Source organism: Mastigoproctus giganteus, chromosome 2, assembly GCF_048544385.1.
Source record: "Mastigoproctus giganteus isolate SK-2022 chromosome 2, ASM4854438v1, whole genome shotgun sequence".
Classification (NCBI taxonomy): Eukaryota; Metazoa; Arthropoda; class Arachnida; order Uropygi; family Thelyphonidae; genus Mastigoproctus; species Mastigoproctus giganteus.
Window position 1 is genome coordinate 203,727,661 of NC_143576.1, and position 24,650 is coordinate 203,752,310.

The window sequence follows — 24,650 nt, forward strand, 5'->3', positions numbered from 1 at the left end:
TAAGGCTAAGGGATCATGTACATTCTATCGACGGTTTTTGTTAATTCAGAGCGAGAAATATTGTACACACACAAAAACACAAACAAGTGGTGAAGAAGAACGTAGTAACAGATATAACTAACCTAGAGGGATGTATTAAAATCGTCCTTCCCAAAACTTGATAGCTTAAAGAAGTACTTTGCTGTTGGACTGTAAACTATTTAGCTTTGTATATACTCAACTGCCATATTTCACATGGACGTGAAGCGAGGCAATGTCTGTGAGAACTGATTGCCAATTAAACTGAATATAGGAGTTGGAAAAGTGTTTGTCTAATTTTTATTAAGTTAAAGAAAAGAAGAGGCGATAAGAATGGGCAGTTACCTACTTGCAGGTCCGGTGATTTCTATGAAAAAATCTGCAATTTTTTTGAAGAAAAATGATTTTGAATAACGCTGAGAATTTTATACGAGTACTTTGTATATTTTAATGGTCCTCATTTTTCTAAAATTCAGTTGTTAGAGTAAGTAGATGTGGGCGTCAAGTGCGGAGGATAGAGATCTTGCATTTAAGCTCGTTATTGGATTTCTTTCTTTTTTTGTAATTATTGATTGAAAACTGATATATAAGTATCTTTACAGCTAATCAGTCCACAAAATACGTTTGTGTTATCCAAATAGATTTCTAATGATTTAAAAGACTAATTGAAAATGTATATACAGAATAGGATATATTTCATTCTCTTTATAAGAAATACATGCTTAGTAGTTAATAATATAAAGATACTAGTAGAAAAAAGGCCTTGAGCATCGGGGAAACGTGATGTGGAGGACTCCTGTAACGACAGAATAAAACAGAATAAAAGTAAATAGAAATAAAGTAAGGATAGAACTGATAAGATAGATAAATAAAAGCTTAAATTAAAACAAGCAGCTTTCAAGGCGGAGTGCCCCTTTAACAACTTAAAAGAATATTCAGAATTCTTTTAAGTTTCGATTTTGATCTTTGTTCTTGATTTATAATTTTGATTTTAATTCTCGAGTTTGTCTATATAAAGACAATGTTTACCACGCGAGGATTTTATATAAACCAATTATTGAATTGTCATCACTTTAATTTAAACTTAATACAAAGATTGGTTACGTTTCAGGATTCTACTGACCTCGTCATCAGGGCTAAATGAATGCGAGACGAACGATCCTGAAAACTGAATAAATACCTGGATGTTCACTTTCCAAGCACATGTTTAATATTTGATTTTAATACTTTGTCTCTTTTTTACGTTTCTGAATTTCAACACTTTTTAATGAAAAGAATGAAGTTTTAACATGTTCCAAATATTTTTTGATTACTGTTTTTAATGTCTTGTCATATACAACACGAAAGTGCAGGTTGTATACATCTTCTCTGTGTGCCATCTCCTAACAGAGGTCGGCGACCACCACGGCAAATGTCTCTTTGTCTCTGACAGCTCTGATCAACTGCTAGGTGTTCAATTCTGTCCAATTCTTAATATTATCAAGCTACGATGTACGCCTTCTCCCAGGCTTTCTTCTTCCTTCCATACTCCCCTCAATAATTCACCTTGGTATTGCGTATTTATTGTTCCTCATCGGGTATTCAAGATACGCTGTTTTCCCTTTCTTTATGTCCTTCAGCAATTCCTGGGTTTTCTCAATTCTCTGCAGGACACTTCACTGATCAATCACTCTTACTGTCCATGGTATTTTTAGCATTGTCGACGTATAGAAGAGTACGTCTGCATTTCAAATGCTTCTAGTTTTTTCGAGGTGTTAGTTTTCAGTGTCCATGTCACGGCATCATACAACAAAACTGACCAAACATAACATCCCGTCAACCGGATTCTAAGGTGGAGATCCAGGTTTACATTACACAATGCAGGTCTCATTTTAAGAAAATACTGCCTGGCCATTTCAATCCTTGCTTTTATTTCCATATCCGGTTCGTTTTTGCCATTGATCCAACAGCCTAGATATTTGATTTTGTCAATTTCCATCAGCCTTCCGTTTAACATGAGGGGAGGTGTTGGCATTGCCCCATTAAGGACCATGAGCTGTATATGCAGTACAGCAGCCATAATACGTAGACTATTTTCAAACTATAAGGTTCATGGCTGCTTTATTCAAACGTATTTTTCTAGAAAATGGCCAGGCCGAATCTAAGAAAAGAAAAAAGTGCCTGTTATAGTATTTTAAATTATTAAACTCCCATTCAGAAAAAGGTGAGCAAATTCCGAGGGATATCTTTAAGGTAATACACTCGTTATTACTTTTGGTAAGATAGTGTAAGTCTCATCAAGATATGAAAATGTATAACACGGGACATTTTCTGAATTAAATTAATTAATGGTCTAGAAGTCAACTGATAGACAAAGATGTAAAAATTATGCTTCAACAAATGTAATATTCATTGAAAATGAGACTGACTCGTACATAATAAATGCATGAAATTGAAGCAACTTCTTATTTTCCTAAAAAAAGCTTCATTAAAAATGCTGCTGTGAACATTTATTTGCTGTCCAATGTTTACAGAACAGATAGTCATCCTAAGAATTCAAAACATCTTTCCCAACGTAATTTTGTTCATCAAAAATGGCAAGATGGGATTTAAACGTTATCTTGGTAATTCCCACCCACGGCAAAAAAGGATATTATTTTTGACTCCTTTGCATATTTTATTCAGTATCCATGGTAACAACAAACACTGATTCGTATCCATTTTTAAAAGAGATTTAATTGAAACGATTTTTTCCCTCGACACACCGTCCCCGGTTTCAATGAGGGAGAAAAGATAAGCAAAACGAGGCGTTTTTATTTTTACTTTAATTAGCTGAGTGCATCCCTTTAAACGTGAACTGGAAGGAGCAAAGGTTTAAATGGGCCAACACCAGCCCTGATGAATTCCTCCAATCTTGGTAATTGATGTCATCCCATAGGCAAAGCCGACGAATTTCTTGTTTTTCCAAGAAAATTCTTCTGTTTCTATTGAAGAGGATTTGTTTGCTTTCTATCAAAAACCGTATAGCAATTACATTAAGTCGATAAGCATTCTGTCAGCTCAATTTATATTCCAAATTGCATCAATATTTTCTACATTTTATGAGCACAAAGCGGAAACATGCAGATGACTGGTAGGTATTTTTTGTATGTCACTGGCAGAGTGAAAGTTTGGCGTTAACCTCATGAAGTCATACAGCCAGACTCTGGAGTAACCACCACTAAAGTAGCTGGAAGTAGTATCATGATATTGGGCATATCCTGTTGGTATGGACTTGGTCTGCTCATACCGTTAGAATGTCGAGTTACCCCTAATGAATATCTTTCTGTCGTATCGGACCATCTTTGGCCTGCAACTTAATTCTTACCCGGATGGCGATAGATTTTTTCAAGACTATAACGCAACTATCCGTCCTGCTTAAATTGTATCTGAATGGTTTGAGGAACACTCCTAAGGTTTACAGCATCTACTCTGGCCATTTAATTCTCCAGATCTGAATCAGTTGAGACTTTCTGAGACACCTCGTGGAATCCATGCCACGTCACAATGTGTACGGGCTGTAATTCGGAAAAAAGTTGACTCCACTAGATATTATAATAAAAAATAGTTTATTTATCCCATTTTCTGGGGTATCCCACATTGAATAGAAGTTTCGTAAGTTTTTTGACCAGTGAGCGTACACTGTAAGTTGTCTGGGCTATGCCATAGAAATTTGAGGCTGAATCCCTCTAAATAATGTCTTAATAACAGACAAAGTAGATTATCGCCACAAATACTTGTTCAGTTTATAGCTACAGCAGAATATTCGTAAGTTTTAGGATATTTTGAACGGTGGTTGTCAGCATGAAATACCATACACAACCACGCTCTGGATGCTCTATATTTGGCTGCCGTTTATGCGATGGGACAGTATACTGTATATGTGTTTGTGTTCAAATACATATAAACTATCCCAGTGTAGTCTGCTGTGTGCGAAATGACATCAGGGAAGATACATTCACCACCATTACGATTGGAAACGTCTATTTTAACTCGTAAATGACTGGTGCATTTTAGAGATCAGACAGAGATCGTGTGATGTGCTAAACAGTCTTCCCTCCCACGAGGTCCAAGGAAAGTTTAAACACAATGTTTATTAATAATATAAACTGAGTCTCTCAGCAACTCTCCGTAAAATTTTAATTTTTAATTCAAATTTTTCCTAGGTTGTCGTGTCAAACCGCTCATAAAATGTAGAAAGTGCTTGGATCTGGTTAGCTCAGTGGCCAACCTTCATTTCCATGAATACTATGTCCAAACTATGCACCTTTTCCTCCCAGAGCAATGTGGAACAGAAACTTGTTTTTCTGTTTAAGAACAAACGGATCGCATAAAATTTCCGCAAGAATCCCATAAATGCCAGATTGAATTCATTTTCTTCAATAGTCATGTTTTTAATATACTGCTGACTATCTACTTTATTAACACACCTACCCTTTTCATGAATTGCAATGGAAATCTCCCAGAATGAATCTCAAGATCAATCATGAGTGGACTGAAAAGAACGTGATGTCTCCAGGTCAGCTGTGTGAAAAGTTAAAGTTTTTTGCTTCGTTTTTTTTTGTGCCAAACAACAATACAAAAATACATACAATACTGGGTCGGGTACGACTCATTATATTCAACATATTCTGTAAAAAAAGAAAGAAATTGCTTTATATTTGTAAATTTGGTAGCGAGATGAGTAGTGTGGTTTTCTCTCTAGTTGAAATTGCCAGCATATTAAGAAAAAAATAGTTTCAGATGCCGTGGTAGATCTATGTTTCCTATTTAGGGCCATGTATCAGTTTGATGTAGAAATTATCCCAAGTTTCAGTTTAAATACTTATAGACCTGTTGGCAGCATCTCGCTGATATGACTTCCGATTTGGATCAGTTAAATATCCTAAATTTATTCTCAGTAGCGACTCAGTTTTATCTACCTATGGTGCACTGTGTGGATTCCAGATATTAGAGACAGTCTATGATATGGAGTACTACCAGTGACTTGAATAACGGCATGACATTTTATATACAAATACAATTTTATATTTATCTTGGGCCTCGCTAGTAATATTTGGGATGTACTTGCTAAAGCTTCAATTTTCGGGAATGTAATGTCAAGATACTTAGTATCCATCACTCTATTGAATGCTCCGTGGTTGAAGTTGTAAAATAAATAAAAAACAATAATGATAATAAACCTTCTGTTTATACTTCGGGACGACCCACGGTCAGAGAAGTTTACAAGACAAAAAGAATACAAGAATATAAAGAGAGAATCATCGGTGATGGTTCTTGTATTTAGTAATCACGTGAATTTGAACCACGGCTAATTTAGGTGGCTCCTGCGTCCTGTCTCTGAATGATGATGATGAATGTAAGATAGCGAGTGAGAGCTATGCCATTTTTTTCCAGTCTGCCCTAAATATGTCAAAAATAAAAATTAAAATGTGTAAGTGTAAGCATGAGAGGTATGCAGTTGGGTCAAGTGATGAAGAGTGTATGTTATTCTAGCAGGCCCCCATAGACTGCAGTGGCGTTAACCTAGCAGGAAACTCCCCTGACTTGCTGACATCATGTCCCCCATTGTGGCACGATATGGGATTAGCTCACACTGCTGCAGCTGGTCCGGCTCGTGTGGGATCATAAAACAGAGAAGCATTCCCAACAGTGCGATCTCCCCCACATAGGGCGCCCTGGCCCTATGATTTTTTCTCTCCTACAATCCCTGCTTCCCTTTCCCCACCTCCCATCCCATCCATTTAGCCTGGTGGACCCTACCACCACAAACCTTTTATTGCTCTTGACAGCCCCCTGTTGAGGGTGGGCTTCCTCCACAGGGATGCCCCTGTATCCCTTTAACTTCCAATTTCCAAGTGGATAGTCTTCCTATCATTCACCTCATTTTTCTTCACCCCCTTTCTCCAACGCTTGAATCTCCGCCCTCTCTTTTCAATACAAAATTTCCAGATTTTTTTCCCCTCCCGGCGCCGTCCTTGGCAAGCTCGGGCGCAATCCAGGGTTTGCCCCTGTCAGAGACTATACCTACTCCCTATTACCCGGCTGCCTTCTCATGGCGATGGACAGGCAATGTGGGATCTCACTAGGAGCACCGCGGCTAAATCCCAGAGGAATAACAGACCAACACAACCCAACATTAAAACTATCTCTGGCATTTCCAGAGTTTGTACTGTGACACAGAGTACACAAACGCGGAGTTTGGGGAGACCCCACCCCCAAACGTGCCGCTTAACAAGCAACACTATATTTTATTCGCTTCTCAAAGACTAAGAGCACTTGCTGGGCGAGTGCTGTAACGAATTAATTTATGGTGTTAGAGGAAAAATTGATAACATCAGCCAAAAGGTGTATGTATACTCTTCGATTTCAAAAAAGGGTGGTCGTGGGCACTGCAAAAAGGAGCAAATTACTTTTCTTTTAAGATGATCAATATGTGAGACTGTTATGGTCGGTGGGATGAAAATATTTAGTAGCAAATTCTAGTGCAGGAAGAGGCCTTTTACATTTCATTAGAATTTTTCATCTAGATCGTTAGAAGCTGTTGTTATTCGTATTTTGTTAGCCGAATCAACTAGATGGTGGGAAATAAATTTGTCCACATAATAATACAGCGTAAGAATATTCGACTTAAGTTGTGATACCTTGTACATAGTGTCTTTTAAGAAAGGAAATTTCGCTTTTCTCCTTTCACCAAGGAATTTCCCTTTTCTCCTCCCATCAAGGAGAAAAGCGAAATTCATTAGTTTCTCCTTTACGTTCCTGAGAGTGGTACTACTAAGGTACTATCGCACTACATAAATTTCCAAGCATCATCTTCTCAGCGAAAGCGGCATTTCCTTGTTGTTTCCATATAGACGAGTAGCGAAATCGTTGAAGTTGACACTAGTTTTTTCACGTATTTAAGCCGAAGCTTTTGTTCAATAGAAAGAACGACCTTTGCCCGCTTTACCATGATGGAAGCATATGGACAAAAATTGACAAAAAAAAAAAAAAAAAAAAAAAGAATCGGAGAAGAATGTTAAAATTAACCTCATGGTAGTAAGATTGAAGGAGTCTCGAAATATGACTGGAGTGAGCTAACTGGTAGGGAGCAAAGGGCTTAGATACAGTTTCTGAGAAATTAAAGGGTCTTGCCTATAGGGACATCACAAAATGTAAGCAAACAATGCCTGTAATGGATTACATGTATTTCTTTTTGGTATTCAACTCAGATTTTCGAGGCTGTAGAGAATCCAGTGAATCCAGTTGTCAGATGGACTAATGAGACATGTGGCAGAGAAGAAAAATGCATGGGATACATACAAATTAATGGGTGACAGGGAAGCCTATGATAGATATAAGTTGGTCTGTAACCAAGTCACAAAGGAGATTAGGCAGGCAAAGGCAGACTACGAAATATCCTTGGCAAAGGATGCAAAGAAAAACAGAAAGGAGTTCTTTACATACTTGAACTCGAGAAGGAAAGGGATGAATCAGATTGGTCCACTGGATATTGATGGTTCAACAGTTGAGGATCCTGCTCAGGTGGCTAACAATCTAAACGAGTATTTTGCATCTACATTCACGCATGAGGAGTTATTCAGGAAGGAGAATGATGTAGGTAAAGTAAACATTGGCAGTGAGCTGGATGATTTTGTAATAACTGAGAGGAAAGTGGAGGAGAGATTGTTGAGGATAAACATAAAAAAGGCACCTGGGGTGGATGGGATCTATCCAGTTATATTAAAGGAGGCAGCAAAGGAAGTATGCAAACCCCTAGCCATAATTATGAGAGCTTCTTTGGACTCAGGGGAGGTACCCATAGACTGGAGATGTGCAAATGTAACCCCAATTCACAAAGGAGGATCAAAGGCTGACACAAGTAATTATAGACCTGTTAGTTTAACTTCTGTTCCAGGTAAATTAATGGAGGCACTGGTTAAAGAAGCACTGCAGGATCATCTAGACAAGAATTCAGTTATAGATCAGACGCAGCATGGTTTTGTTAAGGGCAGGTCTTGCCTGACCAATTTGATTGGATACTATGATGTAGTCACAAAAGAACTGGATGCAGGGAATAACTTTGATATTATATATTTGGATCTTAGAAAGGCTTTTGATACTGTTGCACATGGAAGACTGCTGCACAAATTGGAGCAGTGTGGCATTGGAGGCAAAGTGCTGCTATGGATAAGGGGATGGTTGAGTGGCAGAAGACAGAGAGTGGTAATCAATGGACACTGCTCAACGTGGACTAATGTTATTAGTGGAGTTCCTCAAGGTTCAGTGTTGGGTCCATTGTTGTTTTCGGTGTTTATGAATGATATTGATGATGGGATATCAAGTTTAATGTCTAAGTTTGCAGATGATACAAAGGTTGGCAGGGTCGTTAAGGACACTACGGACGCTATGCTGCTGCAACAGGATCTGGAAAGGTTGAACAGATGGGCTGAGAGGTGGCAAATGAAGTTTAACATTGACAAATGTAAAGTACTACATATGGGTAACAGTAACCCCAGAGCAATGTATCAACTCTGCGGTACTACACTGACAGTGGTGGAGAATGAAAAGGACCTGGGGGTAATTGTGCAGGCAGATATGAAGTTCTCTGAGCAGTGCAGACGAGCTGCAAGAGTAGCTCATGGTGTCTTGTCAATGATATACAGGAATGTTTCTAGCAGGGATAAGGAGGTGATTATTCCCTTGTATAAGGCAATGGTTAGGCCACATCTTGAGTACTGTATACAGGTCTGGAGGCCTCATTTCAAGAAGGATGTAGAGCTGCTGGAACGGGTACAGAGAAGGGCAACAAGATTAGTGAATGGAACAAAGGGGTGCTCTTACGAAGAAAGGCTTAAGTTTTGCAAATTACAGAGTCTGGAGACTAGGCACCGGCGAGGTGATCTGATAGAGGTGTATAAGGCTTTGAATGGTTTGAGCATGCTCAATGCCAATGGGATTCTTCATCTTTCTCAGAATAATCACCTCAGAGGGCATAAATTCAAATTGAGGAAGGACGGATGTCGGATAGATGTGCGGAAATTTGCCTTTGGCCAGCGGGTGGTTGGTTGGTGGAACCGACTTCCATCACTTGTTGTTGAAGTTGATAGCCTAAACAAATTTAAAGCTCAACTGGACAGGTATTTCGAACGAACGGAGGGGTGAAATGGGAGAGGGTTTTTTATTTTTTTTTTTTTTGGCTGATGCTGAATAAGCTTGCTTTCTTGCATCATATGCCTCTACTAATGCTAATGCTAATGCTAATCCGTCCACGGATAATCGAGTCTAATGTACCTTGCAACTGATCATGAAGAATGCGAATAAAGCTGATTATTCATTTACTCATTCAGCAAATTACATAATAAATAAAGAAAGAAATGTTAAAATTTTTGGACCATAAGTCGGAAGCACAATAAAAATTTTCAAATTCCATTTAAAAATTAAAATTCCAAGTAAAAATATAATTTATGAGGAATATTTTTCCATATGTCTCCAGGACTCCTTGGTAAATGTGGAAGAAATTTCAGACACATTGAGGCCTTAGTCAGTTGATTAGACGAAAAACAAACAAACAACTTCTGTTAAATACAAAAGCAAAACACTATTTAAATTATAAAATCCTATGGAACCGGCTTCCAAAAATTTATCGACTAAAACAGAATAAAATTAATCGCTGTTCCTTCTTTTGAGGCAATTTTTGTTGATATTAATCAGACAGCTGGTTTTGTATACGAAAAACAACCGTTATGCCAGCTCATGGTTCATTTTTGCCACACGAATCTCTTTTGGGATCCAAATTTTAAACCATTGACCAAAGGGAAAGCAGGATATTCTTTGTGGATACTCACTGGATACTCTTTGTGGGCTAGTAGAATTTGCCAGTCGTTTTAAGAAGTTGTCACTAGCTGATGCAAACTGGGTAGAATTGTAGTGCAGTACGGTATAGAACCAGAAATGTGTCGAACTTTATTTCGACTCGTTTCTCAAGGTTATACTGGTTGTTTCTAAACTCATTGAAATTCTGGTTCCCTATTTCATCTTAAAGACAGAGAAGCTTCATTTACCACGCTAGCATCCCCAACCATGAAATTAAACAATAAGTATCATCCTACCTAAGGGTTCTCTCGAACGAATAGTCGGCTTCGTATTGATGACGTCATGGGTCATAGAGTTTGCCTTCCACATCATGCGAACTAATGGGCTGTATCGCCTGTAATTGGTGCGGTAGCTGCCCCAGCAGGGAGTTAAGCACTCTCAAGAGAGATGTATTAAGCTTGGAAATATTGCGTAGGTCTACGTAGTACTAGATATATCCAGTAACGTTGCCCCCACATCGTGTAGGAATCTTCTAAAAGATTTATGTCAATATCTTCATCCATTCTAGCGAATCAACCGGAAGGTTTACTGGATTGCTGGCTTTTACTATAACAGGTGTGGTACTTGGGTCAGTAACGAGGTCTGCTGTTTTGTACGCAGATTAGGTGATATTGCAAGTATGTTTATGAAATAACCCAATGTTCAAATACAAGCCCAATGTTCTTAACATTTTATTTCTGGAAATAAATAAAAAGCTCCGACATTTTCAGATCTCCACGAAACATCACATAATTCTTATTTATATGCACGCTTACGTTCACCGAATTAAATATTCCTAGATAGTTTGCATAAATGAGATTACTTTGCAGAGATTTTTCAGTGCTTTCGAAATTGGTTGAGTTTTTAGTTGGTTCCTCTGCTGTTCGGCGAAAATGACAGCTGTAAAGTACTTGTTCAGCTATTGAAATACTTTCCTTGTAAGAATATTTTTGAATAAACATCTAACATAGAGATCCGTTTATAATTTATTTAATATTTGCACATTACAAGAAAATAGTCCTGGTTACAATATGCATACATAATTTAATAGGTACAAACAGCATACGTCTATATTGAAGTTTAAAAGTATACATTAAGTAAAAACTCAGCAATGTATAAAAACATAACATCTTAAAATAAAAATGTACAAATTTAAATAAACAGTACAGATTAATTAAAAATGAAACAACATAATATGCAGCAGCCTGGAAAGCAAGGTATCGGAGATTTCAGGCCCTGCTGTAGGTCATCATGGAACCAGTGAATACATGAGGTGTGAATACATGAATACTTGATTAGTCCGTAATCAAGTCACTAAGGAGTTTACGCAGGCTAGGGAAGATTATGAAAGTGTCTGGCATAGAGTGCAAAGAAAAACAGTAAAGACTTCTATGGTTATATTAATAGTAGAAGGAAGGGGAAGAATCACATTGGGCCACTTGATGTCAGTGGGTTAATTGTTGATCACCCTGTTCATGTTGCTGACAAATTGAATAGATATTTTACATCTAAATTCACATATGAGGAATTCTTTATGTGAGGGGGATGCCAAAACGTTATCAAACTCCTACGGGGAGCTAAATGACTTTGTGATAACCGAAATGAAAGTGGAAGGGAAATTGTTGAAGCTGAACATAATAAAGGCACCTGGGGTGGATGGAATCTATCAATTCATATTAAAGGCAGGCAGCAAAGGAGGTGAGCAAACCCTTAGCCATAATTATGAGAGAATCCCTGGATTCAGGGGAGGTCCCTATAGACTGAAGATGTGTGAATGTATCCCCAATTCAAAAAGGGGATCAAATGGTGACAGGAGTAATTACCGTCCTTGTCACCTTAACATCTGTTCCAGGGAAAATAATGGAGTCACTGGTTAAAGAAGCATTGCAGGATCATCTAGACAAGACTGCAGCAATAATTCAGACACAGCATGGGTTTGTTAAGGCAAAGTCTTGTCTGACCAATTTCATTGGATACTATGATGTTGTAACAAAGGCATTTGATGCAAAAAATAATTTTGATGTCATATATTTGGAGTTCAGGAAAGCTTTTGATACTGTTGCACATAAAAGATTGCTGTACAGACTGGAGCAACTTGACATTACGGGCAAGTTGCTGCTGTGGATAAAAAGAGGGTTGAGTGGGAGAAGACAGAGAGTGGTTATCAATGGATATTGCTCTTCGTGGAGTAACGTTATCGGTAGAATTCCACAGGGCTCGATGCTGGGCCCGTTGTTGTTTTCTATATTTATTAATGATATTGATGAAGGTACGTTTGTAGATGATATGAAGTTTGGCAGGGTAGTTAATGACAGTAATGACGGTATGCTACTGCAACAAACTCTAGAAAAATTGGGTTGAGAAATGGTAATTGAGGTTTAACATTGATAAATGCAAAGTATTGCACATGGGTAGGAGTAATCACAGATTAACGAACCGACATAGTGGAAAATGAAAAAGACCTGGGGGAAATTGTGCAGTCACATTATAAAATTCTCTGAGCAGTGCAAAAAGGCTGCATGGAAAGCACATCTAGTGTTGTTAATGATATACAGGAATATTGCTAGCAGGGATAAGGAGGTGATTATTTCATTGTATAAGGCAACAATGGTCAGGGCGCATCTTGAGCACTGCATACAGGTGTGGAAGCCTTATTTTAAGAAGGATGTAGAGCTATCTGGTACAGAGAGGGAAACGAGATTATGCAAATTGCAGCATCTAGATACTAGGCACCTGCGATGAGATCTGATTGAGGTGTTTAAGGCTTCGAATGGATTGAGCAAGCTCAATGCTGATGAGGTTCTTCCTCTTGCTCAGACTACGTACATGAGGCGGCATAAATTCAAATTGAGGAGGGACGGTTGCAAAGTAGATGTGCGAAAGTTTGCCTTTAGCGAACGAGTAGTTGATTGCTGAAACAAACTTCCATCTGATGCTGTGGAAGTGAATAGCTTGAATAAATTCAAGGAATTACTAGACAAACTTTTGGACGGGATGCTTAAGTGAAATGGGGATTTTTTTTTTTTTTTTTTTTTGCTAAAGCTTTATAGGCTTGCTTTCTTGCATCATTTGCCACTACTAATACTAATCTCTTTATGAATCCGAATTTTCTATAGGCTAACTAAACAATATTATTTATATGGATTGCAAATCGATGCCCTTGTGGGTCGCACAGTTGGTACAGTCACCGTTCTTCCCACACTAGATGATTAAAACCTCAGTTCGAATCCCGTTAATGTCGCGAGGAGTTTTTATGGGTCTTTTTCACAACATTTCTGAGTTAGTCGGTCTCATATGAGGGTAGTATGGTTTTTTTTCTCCTGGAAATTGGGTTTTTCATCCAGCAAATCGACCATAGAGCTCACGAAATTTATAGACATATTATGTACAGTGCAATATGGCCTAAGTTATTGATGCGCCGAATAACCAACTAACTAGCAAATCAACAATTATCTGTAAATGGTTTTTCTAAATCTTGGATGGCAGAAGTTCTATTAATTAATTTATTTGTTATAGTATATGGAAAAATTATAATTTTTCCATATACATTTGATCCAATGAATTTGAAACGCTTAGAAGAATTAATGCAATGGGAAACATGATCAAGACATATTCTAATATCCAACGAATTTGATAAGTCAGTCCGAAAGATTCAAGCTTACATTTTAGTAATTTGTGGTGAACGAATTAAATGCCATACATGAATCCTTGTAAACCACATCCATTCAGTGATTCTTCTCGGTTTCAGAAGTTACTGACTGCCAGAATCAGCAGGTTGATAGTCACAGATAAACCTGGGCGAAATGCATGTATTTCGTCTCTCAATATGAATTTGTAAATGAGAGAAGCTTAGTGTGAATAATTGTTTCAAATATTTTGGAAATGCTGTTCAAAATAGTTAACTATTGGTGGGTTGAACATCAAAGGTTGAATTTGAATTTTGTATGAGTATTATATGGGCAGCTTTAAATGACATACCATCTAAGTAAATACGAACGAACCACCAGAATAATGATTTTTAAGATGTTTTAAAACAAGTTCAATGTCATGTTTATTTTATGTTATAGTAGAGAGGTGACCTGAATATACGGAATCAGATTTGCGGTTAATATTTGAATAATTAAGATCAATTAAGTCTGCTAGAATTTATATATTTCCCAAATGCTCGCTTGTCATTATCTTTATAAGGTTTTCAATTAAACAGAATATACAATTTTTACAGGATATTGTCGAAGGTTGTTTGACCTTTCTTCGTAACAAATTAAAGTTTTCTTCGTTGTGGTTACAATTTAAATATTTTGTTTATTTTGGGCCTTTTCTTTTTTGCTTAAATGCCATGTGTCAAATACGAAGAAAACCATATGGAGAATTTTAGACTTGGTGAGACGAGATTCAAGGAAATTAGAAGTAGTTCCCTTGAAACTTGATGGAGAGAGTCTAACGATTCTGTCGATGTTGGAATTATTTTGGAGTCCCCATTTTGTGATCCCCACCGGTTCATCCTTCGAGTTTCCTTGGATCTTAAAAAAAAATCGAAATCTCAGCACTTTGAGTCCAAATTTTAGTTTCGAGAATGATAAGAAATCACGGAATTAAATCTGAAGACGTAGAGCGAGTCACAGTTGTGTTGCTCTTCGTTAAAAATTGTCGTACATTCTGACTACGTACCACTCAGAATGTACGATTATCCAGTAACCTCAATACTCTTGCGTGCCTTCTTGCGCAACTACGGACTTTACCCCAATCCCGCTATCATATAATGACCTTCTCCTTACCATCCTATGTCATGGTAAAAACCTCGAAGTCTCTTTCGATCCGACACTTAAATTCTCGACGACATCGATTTCCTCCTCAAGATATTTAATTACCTAAAATGAATAGTCAAGCAGCATATGCTTGGCTGTCCATCGTTGGCGATTAACCTCCCCCCGTCCGTTTAGAGAACGATATTTGAGTTTTTGAAAGTAGAAGTACTTGATGTCTGAATGCTGGGTCTTGAAAAGAGCAACCTATAAGAATCACCTCTCTCCATAATGATATTAAAGCAAAATCGCCTCAATCTTTGCAATTGCTTTTTACCGGCCTAGGCGCTGTTCATAATCAATACTCTACAGCAGGGGTGGGCAACCTCCAGCCTGCGAACATGCGTAATCCGGCCGGCAGTCGTTTTCAAAACATATATAATAAACGGGGTATACACCGTTTTAATAATCCCAAAAATCGTGGAAAGCTGAAAAAAAAAATACCTCACAGACATTTTATTTGGACTGCCATTTATAAAGGTTGCCCACCCTCGCTCTACAGTGATACCAGATTAGAAATAAAACGGCATAATTTGGTAAAGATAGTTAAAACAACAGCTGCTAGACAGTCAAAAAACAGAAGCTGGTTTAGTTCGACTAATTACCAAGAAATCTTCAAACAGATCGAACTGGTTCTTAAACTCCAGCAGCTATTGTTGTGTTTTGGACAGTCGGGATACCGGCGTGCAGCTTTCACTTTTCTAACAAAATTAAATTCCAGTGCGGCTTAAAATTCTCCCTTCGTGCCAAAGGTTAGATTTACTTGAGTTTATTCAAGTCCTCTCATTGATTTCTCATGCTGCGAAGCCTCCAAGCAACTAAGAATATGAGACATCAGTATATTTTTCTGTACTAACATGTTCTTCGGTCGGTTTGCTACTTGCTAGATAAAGTACTTACATTTCCGGGAGAAAAATCATGCGAACATCGCTTTGAATCTAATCATTTTCCACCCGGTGTGGGGAGGATGGTAATTATATCCACTGTGCTACCCTGCGAGCGCCAGCACTTCCCAAAAGAGGCAAAAGAGGAAGGTATAATTCTTCTTATTTGTAATGTGGTCTCTCCTCCTCACAAAGAATAGTTTCGGTGTTTATTGGCGCCTCATCTACAGATACCGTGTATATAAGTGTCAATAATAAGTATAAAAATTAAAATTATATGCGCAACATTTTATCTACGAATAATAGAAAGTGGGAGATTTTTGGAAGACATATAGGTATTAGATTTATAATAGCAGAGACGATGTTCTTTTATTTTTGCACCACAGTAACTTAGGTTGTGAGGTATTAGCGTATCTGTCTGTCAACTACATATGTTTTCTAGTCGGTTTGCCTGTTTGCTGGATAAAATGAGTTTCATTAGAGACATATCTTTAAAGTATTGTGTGCCCATGGTATCGGTACTGTTCATTACTTATAGCAGATCAATTCCATTGGAAAGTCTGATGAGAGAGTTTTGAGATCGATTGGACCATTATATAGTTCTGAAACAAAGAGCTGAAGAAATACCAGAAATCCCATGCTTGAGTTTATTCAAGCCCGCGTGTAGTAAAACTAGACTCAAAATCTGTGGAAAGCAGTTCTTGGGTGTGAAGAATTTTCCGTGGACACTCTTCTGAAAGTTTCGCATCACTGTCTCTACCAATTTTCTTCTATGAGTCTATTACGATCTCTTCAAGAAGTACTTTGTCGGACCTTTTCCAATCACGATCAAACTATTCGTTATGGGAGGAGGTTTCTTGATTAGTTACCACTGCAAAATTAGCAATCGTATTCTTTAGTGAAATGTATTATCCGATGGAAAATTTTGATAGCTGTTTTAATTAAATTCTATTCCGTATAGTGTCTTCAAATATTTTTCTTCAATGCATGACCTATTCCACAGAGATTTGGAATTACATGCTGACTTGGAATGTCTTCGAATTTTACTTTATCGAATGCTCTTTCTTTAAAAAGAAACGTGTGCAAAATTTAGGGTTACAGAACCGGAAGTATTACAGAGGTTGGCTTTGTTTCCAAGAAGTACGAGAACCCAATTTCTCTTTACACAGCATTGACTTAGTAATAGCAAAGCATGACTAATCCCATGTGAAAAAGTCTTGTCGTGCTTACAAATTGGATGCTGTTCCTAATTACAACTGTCAACTTATATGGATGCTTAAAACTCGTGAGAATTGCTCTGTATTGGAACAGCAGCTTAATTCTAAGATTCTTTAGGCAATTATCTTACTTATATCGGAGGTGATGGACAAGAAAATGAAGGAAACCCTGGTTGGAAAGGATCGGTTGTTAAGAATACTGGTTCCTAATTAATGATTGATAACTTAAATTACTCAATTTTTGATAGGAGGTTTTATAATTAATAAGTTCAAACAATTCTTGAAAGTCTTTCTTCTGAACATTTAGTTCGCTAATTACATCACATAAGTTACATTTATTTTGGATGTGTATAAATAAATAAAAGGGGCTATAACTGAATAAAAAAGTGTCATAGGTGTCATTAGGGCCACCTGAGAATTACCTCATTTACCAGTGTATATTATGTGCTTAAATTGTGGGTTTTCTGGTCGGTTTGCATGTTTTGCTGAATGAAAAACCAGAATTTCTTGGTGGAAAACTTTGCTGTCTTCACCTGAGACTTACTAACTCGGCCACGGAGTGAAAAAACCCCCATAAAAGTTCCTCGCGTCATTGACGGGATTCGAAACTGGGCTTTTTTCACCCGGTGTGGTAGGCTGGCGATTATTACAGATAGATAAGTTCTCGCTGGTAGCACAGTGCATATAAACACCATAATCCCTACACCAAATGAAAAAGGCCCTGATTCGAATCGCGTCTATGACGCCAGGAACCTTTATGGTTTTTGTTTTGTTTTTTCCCACAATATAAATAAAAATATTTTCTGTTTATACTCCACGACGACCACACAGTCAGAAGAGAGATAAAGACAACAAACAGCACCATATTTAGCAGTCACAGTTTGAACCCTGGCACGTGTACTTATGCACCATGGCTTCTGACCACTCGGCTACGATGGCCAACATGGTTGAGTTAGTCGATCTCAGAAGAAGGAGTCATGGTTTTTTTCGTGGAAACTCGGGTTTTTCATCCTACAGACAGGAAAATTAACTACAGAACGCACGTAATTTACAGACATAATATACATGGATATATATGGATGCGCGTTACTGAAGCGTCTAAAACTCTATAATAACAGTGATGGGTACCCGACTGAAATACAGGGTGGTCCGTAATTCGTGGTTGTACCACGGATTACGGACTTTAAATATTTGAGTACGCGTGCAGTTGACTAAGACACCGTTGATCGGATCTCGATACCGACCACTATTTATTCTTCTCTTTGTATACAATGTCACAACTTGGAGTGTTTATGATACAACATCATCATTTGTTATCATCAGTCTTAGTACTTACTTATTATCAGTATTCACTATCAGTTTGTATCAACCCATAGATATGGCAAGGTACAGTAATGGCGAATACATGGACATGCTCCTTGCGACTGCTTAATCATACAGAAGAAGAAATTATGACGGATGTCAATAATAATCCTGGTCTTAGTACGAGAGATCTTTCTTCTCATCATAACATTAGCCGGTCGACAATTATTCGTGTACTACTTGAGTACAGGATGCCCCCGCTTCATGTCCAGAGAGTGCAAGGACTAAGAGCTCGTGATTTTGTTCCACCAATGGCTTTCTGCCATTGGTTACTTATGCATCCACAATTTTTATCACGATATTTATGGACTGATGAGTCCAAATTTACATCACACAGAATTTTCAACGTACATAATACGCATTGGTGGGCGCTTGAAAATCCTCAAGTTATTGTTGAAACGCATTCTGGGCTGGTATAATCGGTAACGAAATCGTGGGACCTTATTTCTTTCCAGATGATTTAAGGAGTGCATTGTACTTACACTTCTTGTGTTACCCGGACTATTAGAAAATGTATCTCTGGATACTAGAAGAACTATGATTTTCCATCATGATGCTGCCCCATCTCATTTTACTCGAGAAGTGAGGAGCTTTTTAAATGAGCGATACGAACGTTGGATCGGTCGTGGGGGAACAATCGCTTGGCAACCACGGTCGCCGGATTTTATATCTTTTAGACTTTTACTTATGGGGGTCATATCAAAGCAATCGTGTATTTCGAAGACATCATCAGACTTGTACAACTGAAAGAAAGGATTGTACTGGCGTTCGAAACGTTAAAAACTCGAAACACACTGGAAAGGCTTCAAGATAATCTAGTGAGAAGAGCATAGCTTTGCCGGTTGTACCACGAATTACGGACCACCCTGTATAGAGACCTTGGATTTGTCTGAATCGAAATGTGGCTTTCAAGAATAATTTCAGCGACTTAACAACCAAATAATATATTCCAGTATGGAATATAAAACAAGAGCTAATTGGAATATGAAATGATCATATTAAAAAAAAGGTGAGGATTCTACTTAGCATCATCTCTAAACAAATTCTCCTTACATCATTGTCTCATTGCAGATAAAAATGTTATACAAATTCTGTCTTCTGATAACGATAATATGGATTAATATTAAAAAAAAAGTTGCGAAATTGAAGTGATAATACGGTTCGCTCAACACCGGAAGGACATCTAATACATAATGTTGCAGTATTTCATACAATCCAAAAACAGCAATACATAACTATTGTATACTCTAGTCCAGTCCGTTGAATCAATCTCTGTTATCAACAGAACAATAAATGAAGATTTTTCCAACTATCGCTTGTGTGCCATCTAATGGTTGCCAGGATCCCATCACTGCTTATCTCCACACGCGTACTGGCTTTCTCAGGGGATATAAATTTAGCTAACAGCTTCTTCGTATAATCCCATAGAAGGGATCTTTTACCACTAACCTATTTATTCTTTATCTACTACAAAAAGTTGTAATAATTCATTTATTAATCACGTTATTAAAATATTGGGACCATAAAACTACGATGGCTTTCGCTAAGTGTTGCAACCGACCGTAAACGTTTCTTTTTGGACGTTGACCACTTGATTTTCCTTCATTTTCTATGGATGTTACGCTGCTTAGTTTGATTACCTACTTATTATCTTTTGATGATTTCAGAAATCCCAGGAGGGTTTTATAATTATCCTTTGTTTTATCATTCATTTTGAACCCACTGGTCTATCACTACCTCCAGTGGGTTCGGGATTTCGTCATTTAGGGCAGACAATGATTGTAATGTCTGAGATGCACCACGATTCACGCTTAATTGTGTTCCACCTCCTCGTGGTGTACATAGGCACTTGGCAGGCTTTCCAAGTGATCACCTTTCTGGTGGAAAAGTGGCCAGAAACAACGCAACAACAACAACAGCAACACATGTACAGCACAAACATAACATGACACACTTTTCTGGCCGTTTTAAAGATTTCTGTGTACCAAGGCAGAGTTCTGGAGCTGCTCTACATAAGATACTATTCCTGTCTACATGTCTTACCTAACCTGTCTGAATAGCCTAATCAGATTAATGCCCACGAAGCACTCCTCATCTTTTAAAATCCATGTGTTGTGTCCTTAATGGAAGGGTAAGCAAATTACTGGCCTCTGGCTGTGTGTACACGAAGCAAATTAATCCAACCTTTGGAGATATTCAATTCAATCCTTAATCAATTTGTAAGTTGATTTCTGTTCAAATAGGAAGATGGTGATTGTTGATTTCGTTAGAATTTGGCTTACCATCCTTGATATCTTAATGGGAGGTTCCTTCTTCCAGAAATGAATCCTTTATTTTTAATGTCATTTCATTTGTAACGCTTAAAAATTTTTGAAAAGTTAATTTTGAGCGCGCCAGAATAAAACGATCGAGCAACAATTTGCATCTCTGGACTTAAGAAAGTAGAAAGTGGTAACTGCAAGAGAAAAGTGTCTGATCGGTGAAGAATAATTTTGACATCTAAACTAATGGCATCATTTTATCACAACAAATAGGAAGAAAAGAGCAGCTAATGTACAAGAAAGAGATGAAGATAAACTAGGTTTCCTGAGAACGCTGGGAAGAAAGTTTTACGAATGAGGTCATCATGGATGGATGGCGACACACCAATCACTGATTAGTGGAGAATGAATGTCCGCTTCCGCAAAAGGTCTCAACTCTGGGATTCGGCATTAAGCAGAAAGCTGGAGGAAGGTAAATCAGGGGAAGAGAAAGGGGTGAACAAGAGGGGTGAGTAAGCGAGATGCAGTAGAACACAGCAATGGCGAACTGCCTTGGAAATTGCAGACCTAATGCGCATATTAGCTCGAAAGAGCCAGAAATGCATTCCCATCTGCACCGCTTGCTTTGAGAGTGATTCAAGTGTATGTGGCTAACGGTATGGGTCAGCAGGTCACCGAGGACGAGAGAGAACCGTTGTGTACAAATCGAAATGGGCAGCGTTGAGACATAACCGAAAATGCTGGAGTTGGTAATGATTTTAAGTGCAGTGTCCAGGTGCTTTGGCGAAGAGGTAAATCACAGCACACATTTATACACGAGCTTGAATTTTCACCGACGTGAGATGTGTGTGTGTGTGTGCGTATCAGTCAACATACAGCAGTGTACAATCACAGCTTTGTTTTCTTATTCTTTCAGGTGAAAGAGATGCCCAGTGCCTATTTGGAAGGAGGCAATCAGCTCACTGTCCACATTGAATGGCTTGAATCTCTATTATTGTTCAGCGCCTTGTATCATAAGTACGATGACATATGTAGGGTCCACGGACACCAGATGAAGTAAGTGTTAGTTAGTGTTAGTAAGTGTCAATCGGATGATTTATTCTCGCATTCTGATTGGTACTTTTGATTTAAAAGTTGTATTTTGAAAAATTCGTTTTGTTTTCACTGCATGGCGAAGTACGGTTATCATTCAGTACTACAGGTAACTGTAATAAAAATATATATAGAAGTAAATACTAACATAAACAATAGAGGTTAAAAATCTTATCATCTAAAAAAGACTTTTAAAATATTTATTTTGAGGTCTTCACAACAGTAACCATCTCTGCAACTTAATGTAAGAGCGCATTGGATATCGGTAGTCCTTTTAAACTTCTTTTTTACTAAAATATTGAACAACGGCAAATACAGTCCAATTTTATAATTATTAAATCTCTTGGAGATTAAATATTTAGATTCATTTACCCTTTTTAATGATTTAAAAATAATAATTAACTAATTCGATTTTAAATAATATCGAATTTTTCAAAATAAAATTTTGAAAAATTCGATATTATTTAAAAATTATTGATAAATACGAATTGTACAAAAAAATGTATTAATTCACTCATTAAGGGAGTTATTAAAATTCTAGGACCATAAAACTGCCATCGGAGATGGCTTCCTGTTTAATATTGGTCTGAGCTGAGGTTGCTTTGCTGTTTGAAGAGAAAATTTATAGAAATGACGACCTTGATTAGGTGAAAATTTGAAAAATTTCCCATTTCTGGCAATTCTTTTAATTAAAGCGAAATTATAGAATGTTAATATTGAATTTATAACTCGATTAACCTTTGGGAATAACCTCCAGTATAAATAAAATCCTCCATGCTTTTTTTTTTTTTACGGTGGCATTAATTTACGATGTTTATTCACTGTTGAGAGAAAACAGAGCAAGAATTGCCGATACGAAAATTAAATACAAAAAAGTATTTAACATGCCAGCAACGAAAGAGAGTCTGAGCCTGTAATCAATCATATGATTTAGAAGGGCTTTGTTTGTGATTATTTCGGCGAATTATTTATACATTTTCAAACTTTTATTAGGTGTTGAGATTTTTATGTCCACTACTGTAGAGTAGTAACACCTCACTGAACCCAGAGAAGCGGTATAGAAAATTAGGGTTTAAAAAATTAAGTATCCACAACCATTTCATCTCTGGTATTAATGCACAGCGACGAGTGCAATGGTGTTGTGCTTGGAGGAAATGGCTTCTGGAGAAGTGGAGGAACATCCTTTGGAGGGGTGAATCTCAATATACGCTGTTTTAATCTGATGGACAAACTTCGGTGCGATGCCAGTCGGGAGAATGCTTTGAAAAAAGGCAGTACCACTGTTCGTACTGTGAAGAACTGAGTTATTCTGGTGGATTCTTTTAGTGGAAGTTCAGTGGACCGAACCGAATGTTTTTATGGGTGGTGTCTCGCAGAAGGAACGATGCTGTGATAGATTAGCATTCTCCCAAAACCGATACAATTTTACGGAGCAGGACTTGCATTTTTCAACAGAATAGTGCTCCGTTAGAAAAAAATGGAGTTTTGGTTTATGGAAAATAACGTGGCATTGATGGATTGGCCTACTCTCAGCGCCAATCTGAGCTCAATAGAACCATGTGAGAAGAAACGAACAAACATACGTGTGCCTATTAGAGGCCACGATTATACGCCCAATTAAAAACTTCTGATGAAGGAATGGAGAAATATTTTCCATCACAATTTGTGGTAAATATTTTACCAAAATTTACGATTATAAATCTAATCTATGAATTTATGATTTATGAATTTTATGGGTTTATGATTTTTGAATTTTATGAATCATGAATAAATTGTAGTAAATATTTTAGGAAACTGTAGTGCTGTATTACAGCAAAAAGGAAGTCCTACGGTGTGTTCAAATTTGGTCTGGTTTGTAAAAGATTGTACTTTTGGCAATATGGTATGTGCATAAGAGAAGAAAGATACAGATAGTGGGTCTAGAGAGAGAGAGAGAGAAAGATATCTTTTAGACCTGTTTAACTTCATTTGCATCTCACTGAAGTAAATTTTCTCTTTGCTTTTGCAGACGTGAAATCGCAGCTCTGCAAGCGGAGAACTACAGCTTGGAGCGACAACTGTTCAGCTATCAAAAGTCCTTATCTCTGTCTCACACTAGGGGCCAAACGTCAGAGGACCTCCCGGACGAGTACTACAACCACGACCCCTATTATGAACGTGGTCTGACGGAACAGCAAAGTTTCTCGGAATCGGAGTACGCCTGACCTCTTCGCGATTTCTACACCCTCCACACTGTGTGTGTGTGTGTGCGCACATCTCGCTCTCCCATCAACCTAAAGTGCCTCCTCCATCACTGTTTACTCCACACACACACACATACACTCACACACAGTAACTCTAACCTCGTGTCATCCTCGAGCGCCCACACAAGCGTTCACAGTCTATGCACTTCCTTCATCTTGTTGGTGGAACGAGCATGTCTCTGATAACCAAGGCGCTTTGCATCATCCAATCGCACAAGTCTTTGTGTAAGCTATTTTTCGTATGCCGCTTTTGTGAAGGGTCCATATCGCCAAGCCACTCACGGATGGTTTTTTTGAGTCATCTATCTACCACCCTCCCACCCTGTTTGCTCAGTATTGTAACTCTTCTCATTAACACTTAAGGAAGACGTTGGAAAGATTCTAAAGTAAATATAAAGTTATGGAATTATCTTATCTCTCTCTCTCCTTTTGAAATATTCCCGGACTTGGTGAGTTTATTCTCTGCAGATCGACCAAATTAGATCTAGTTTATATATTTAAAGTCTATTGATTTAAACGCAATCACACGAGTTCCTCGTGGAGAAATTAGCGATGTTTTGATGAAGATTTGCCTTTCAAAGTTGTTTTTGGCTTCTCGCGAGGCTCCTCATTTTACCAAACCTTTTTTTTTTCTGAATTCGCGATTGCTACTTTAAGCAAGACACGAGACAGCGCCGACTTCCCTAATCCCAATAAGGAACTGCGAAAAGATGTCCAAAGATTCTTGGAGATGTTCGATAAATCCTTTCTTATTTCGAAGGATTTTAATCAACTGTTGCGAATATACAATTTATTTCCTGTTCGCTTTTTAGATGAAATTGGAGTATTTTTATTCGCTCCATTACCAACTGTGATAATTTTTTTTTTCCTGTCTTACCAACCAAAGTATTTGAACTGTGATCAGTTACGTTTTAAT

At 37.7% G+C, this 24,650-nt stretch overlaps 1 protein-coding gene across 2 annotated transcripts in view; it reads left to right on the forward strand.

Moving 5' to 3' along the window:
- LOC150089929 (uncharacterized) overlaps positions 1-24,338 on the forward strand; it is a 108,050-nt gene extending 83,712 nt beyond the window's left edge. For both annotated transcript variants that reach the window (XM_090368907.1, XM_090368906.1), the window contains exons 3-4: positions 21,316-21,455; positions 23,500-24,338. In XM_090368907.1, the coding sequence (XP_090225033.1) occupies positions 21,316-21,455; positions 23,500-23,695 (336 nt within the window). In that variant the 3' untranslated portion in view covers positions 23,696-24,338. The remainder of the gene's footprint in view (positions 1-21,315; positions 21,456-23,499) is intronic.
- The last annotated feature ends 312 nt before the right edge of the window (positions 24,339-24,650 follow it).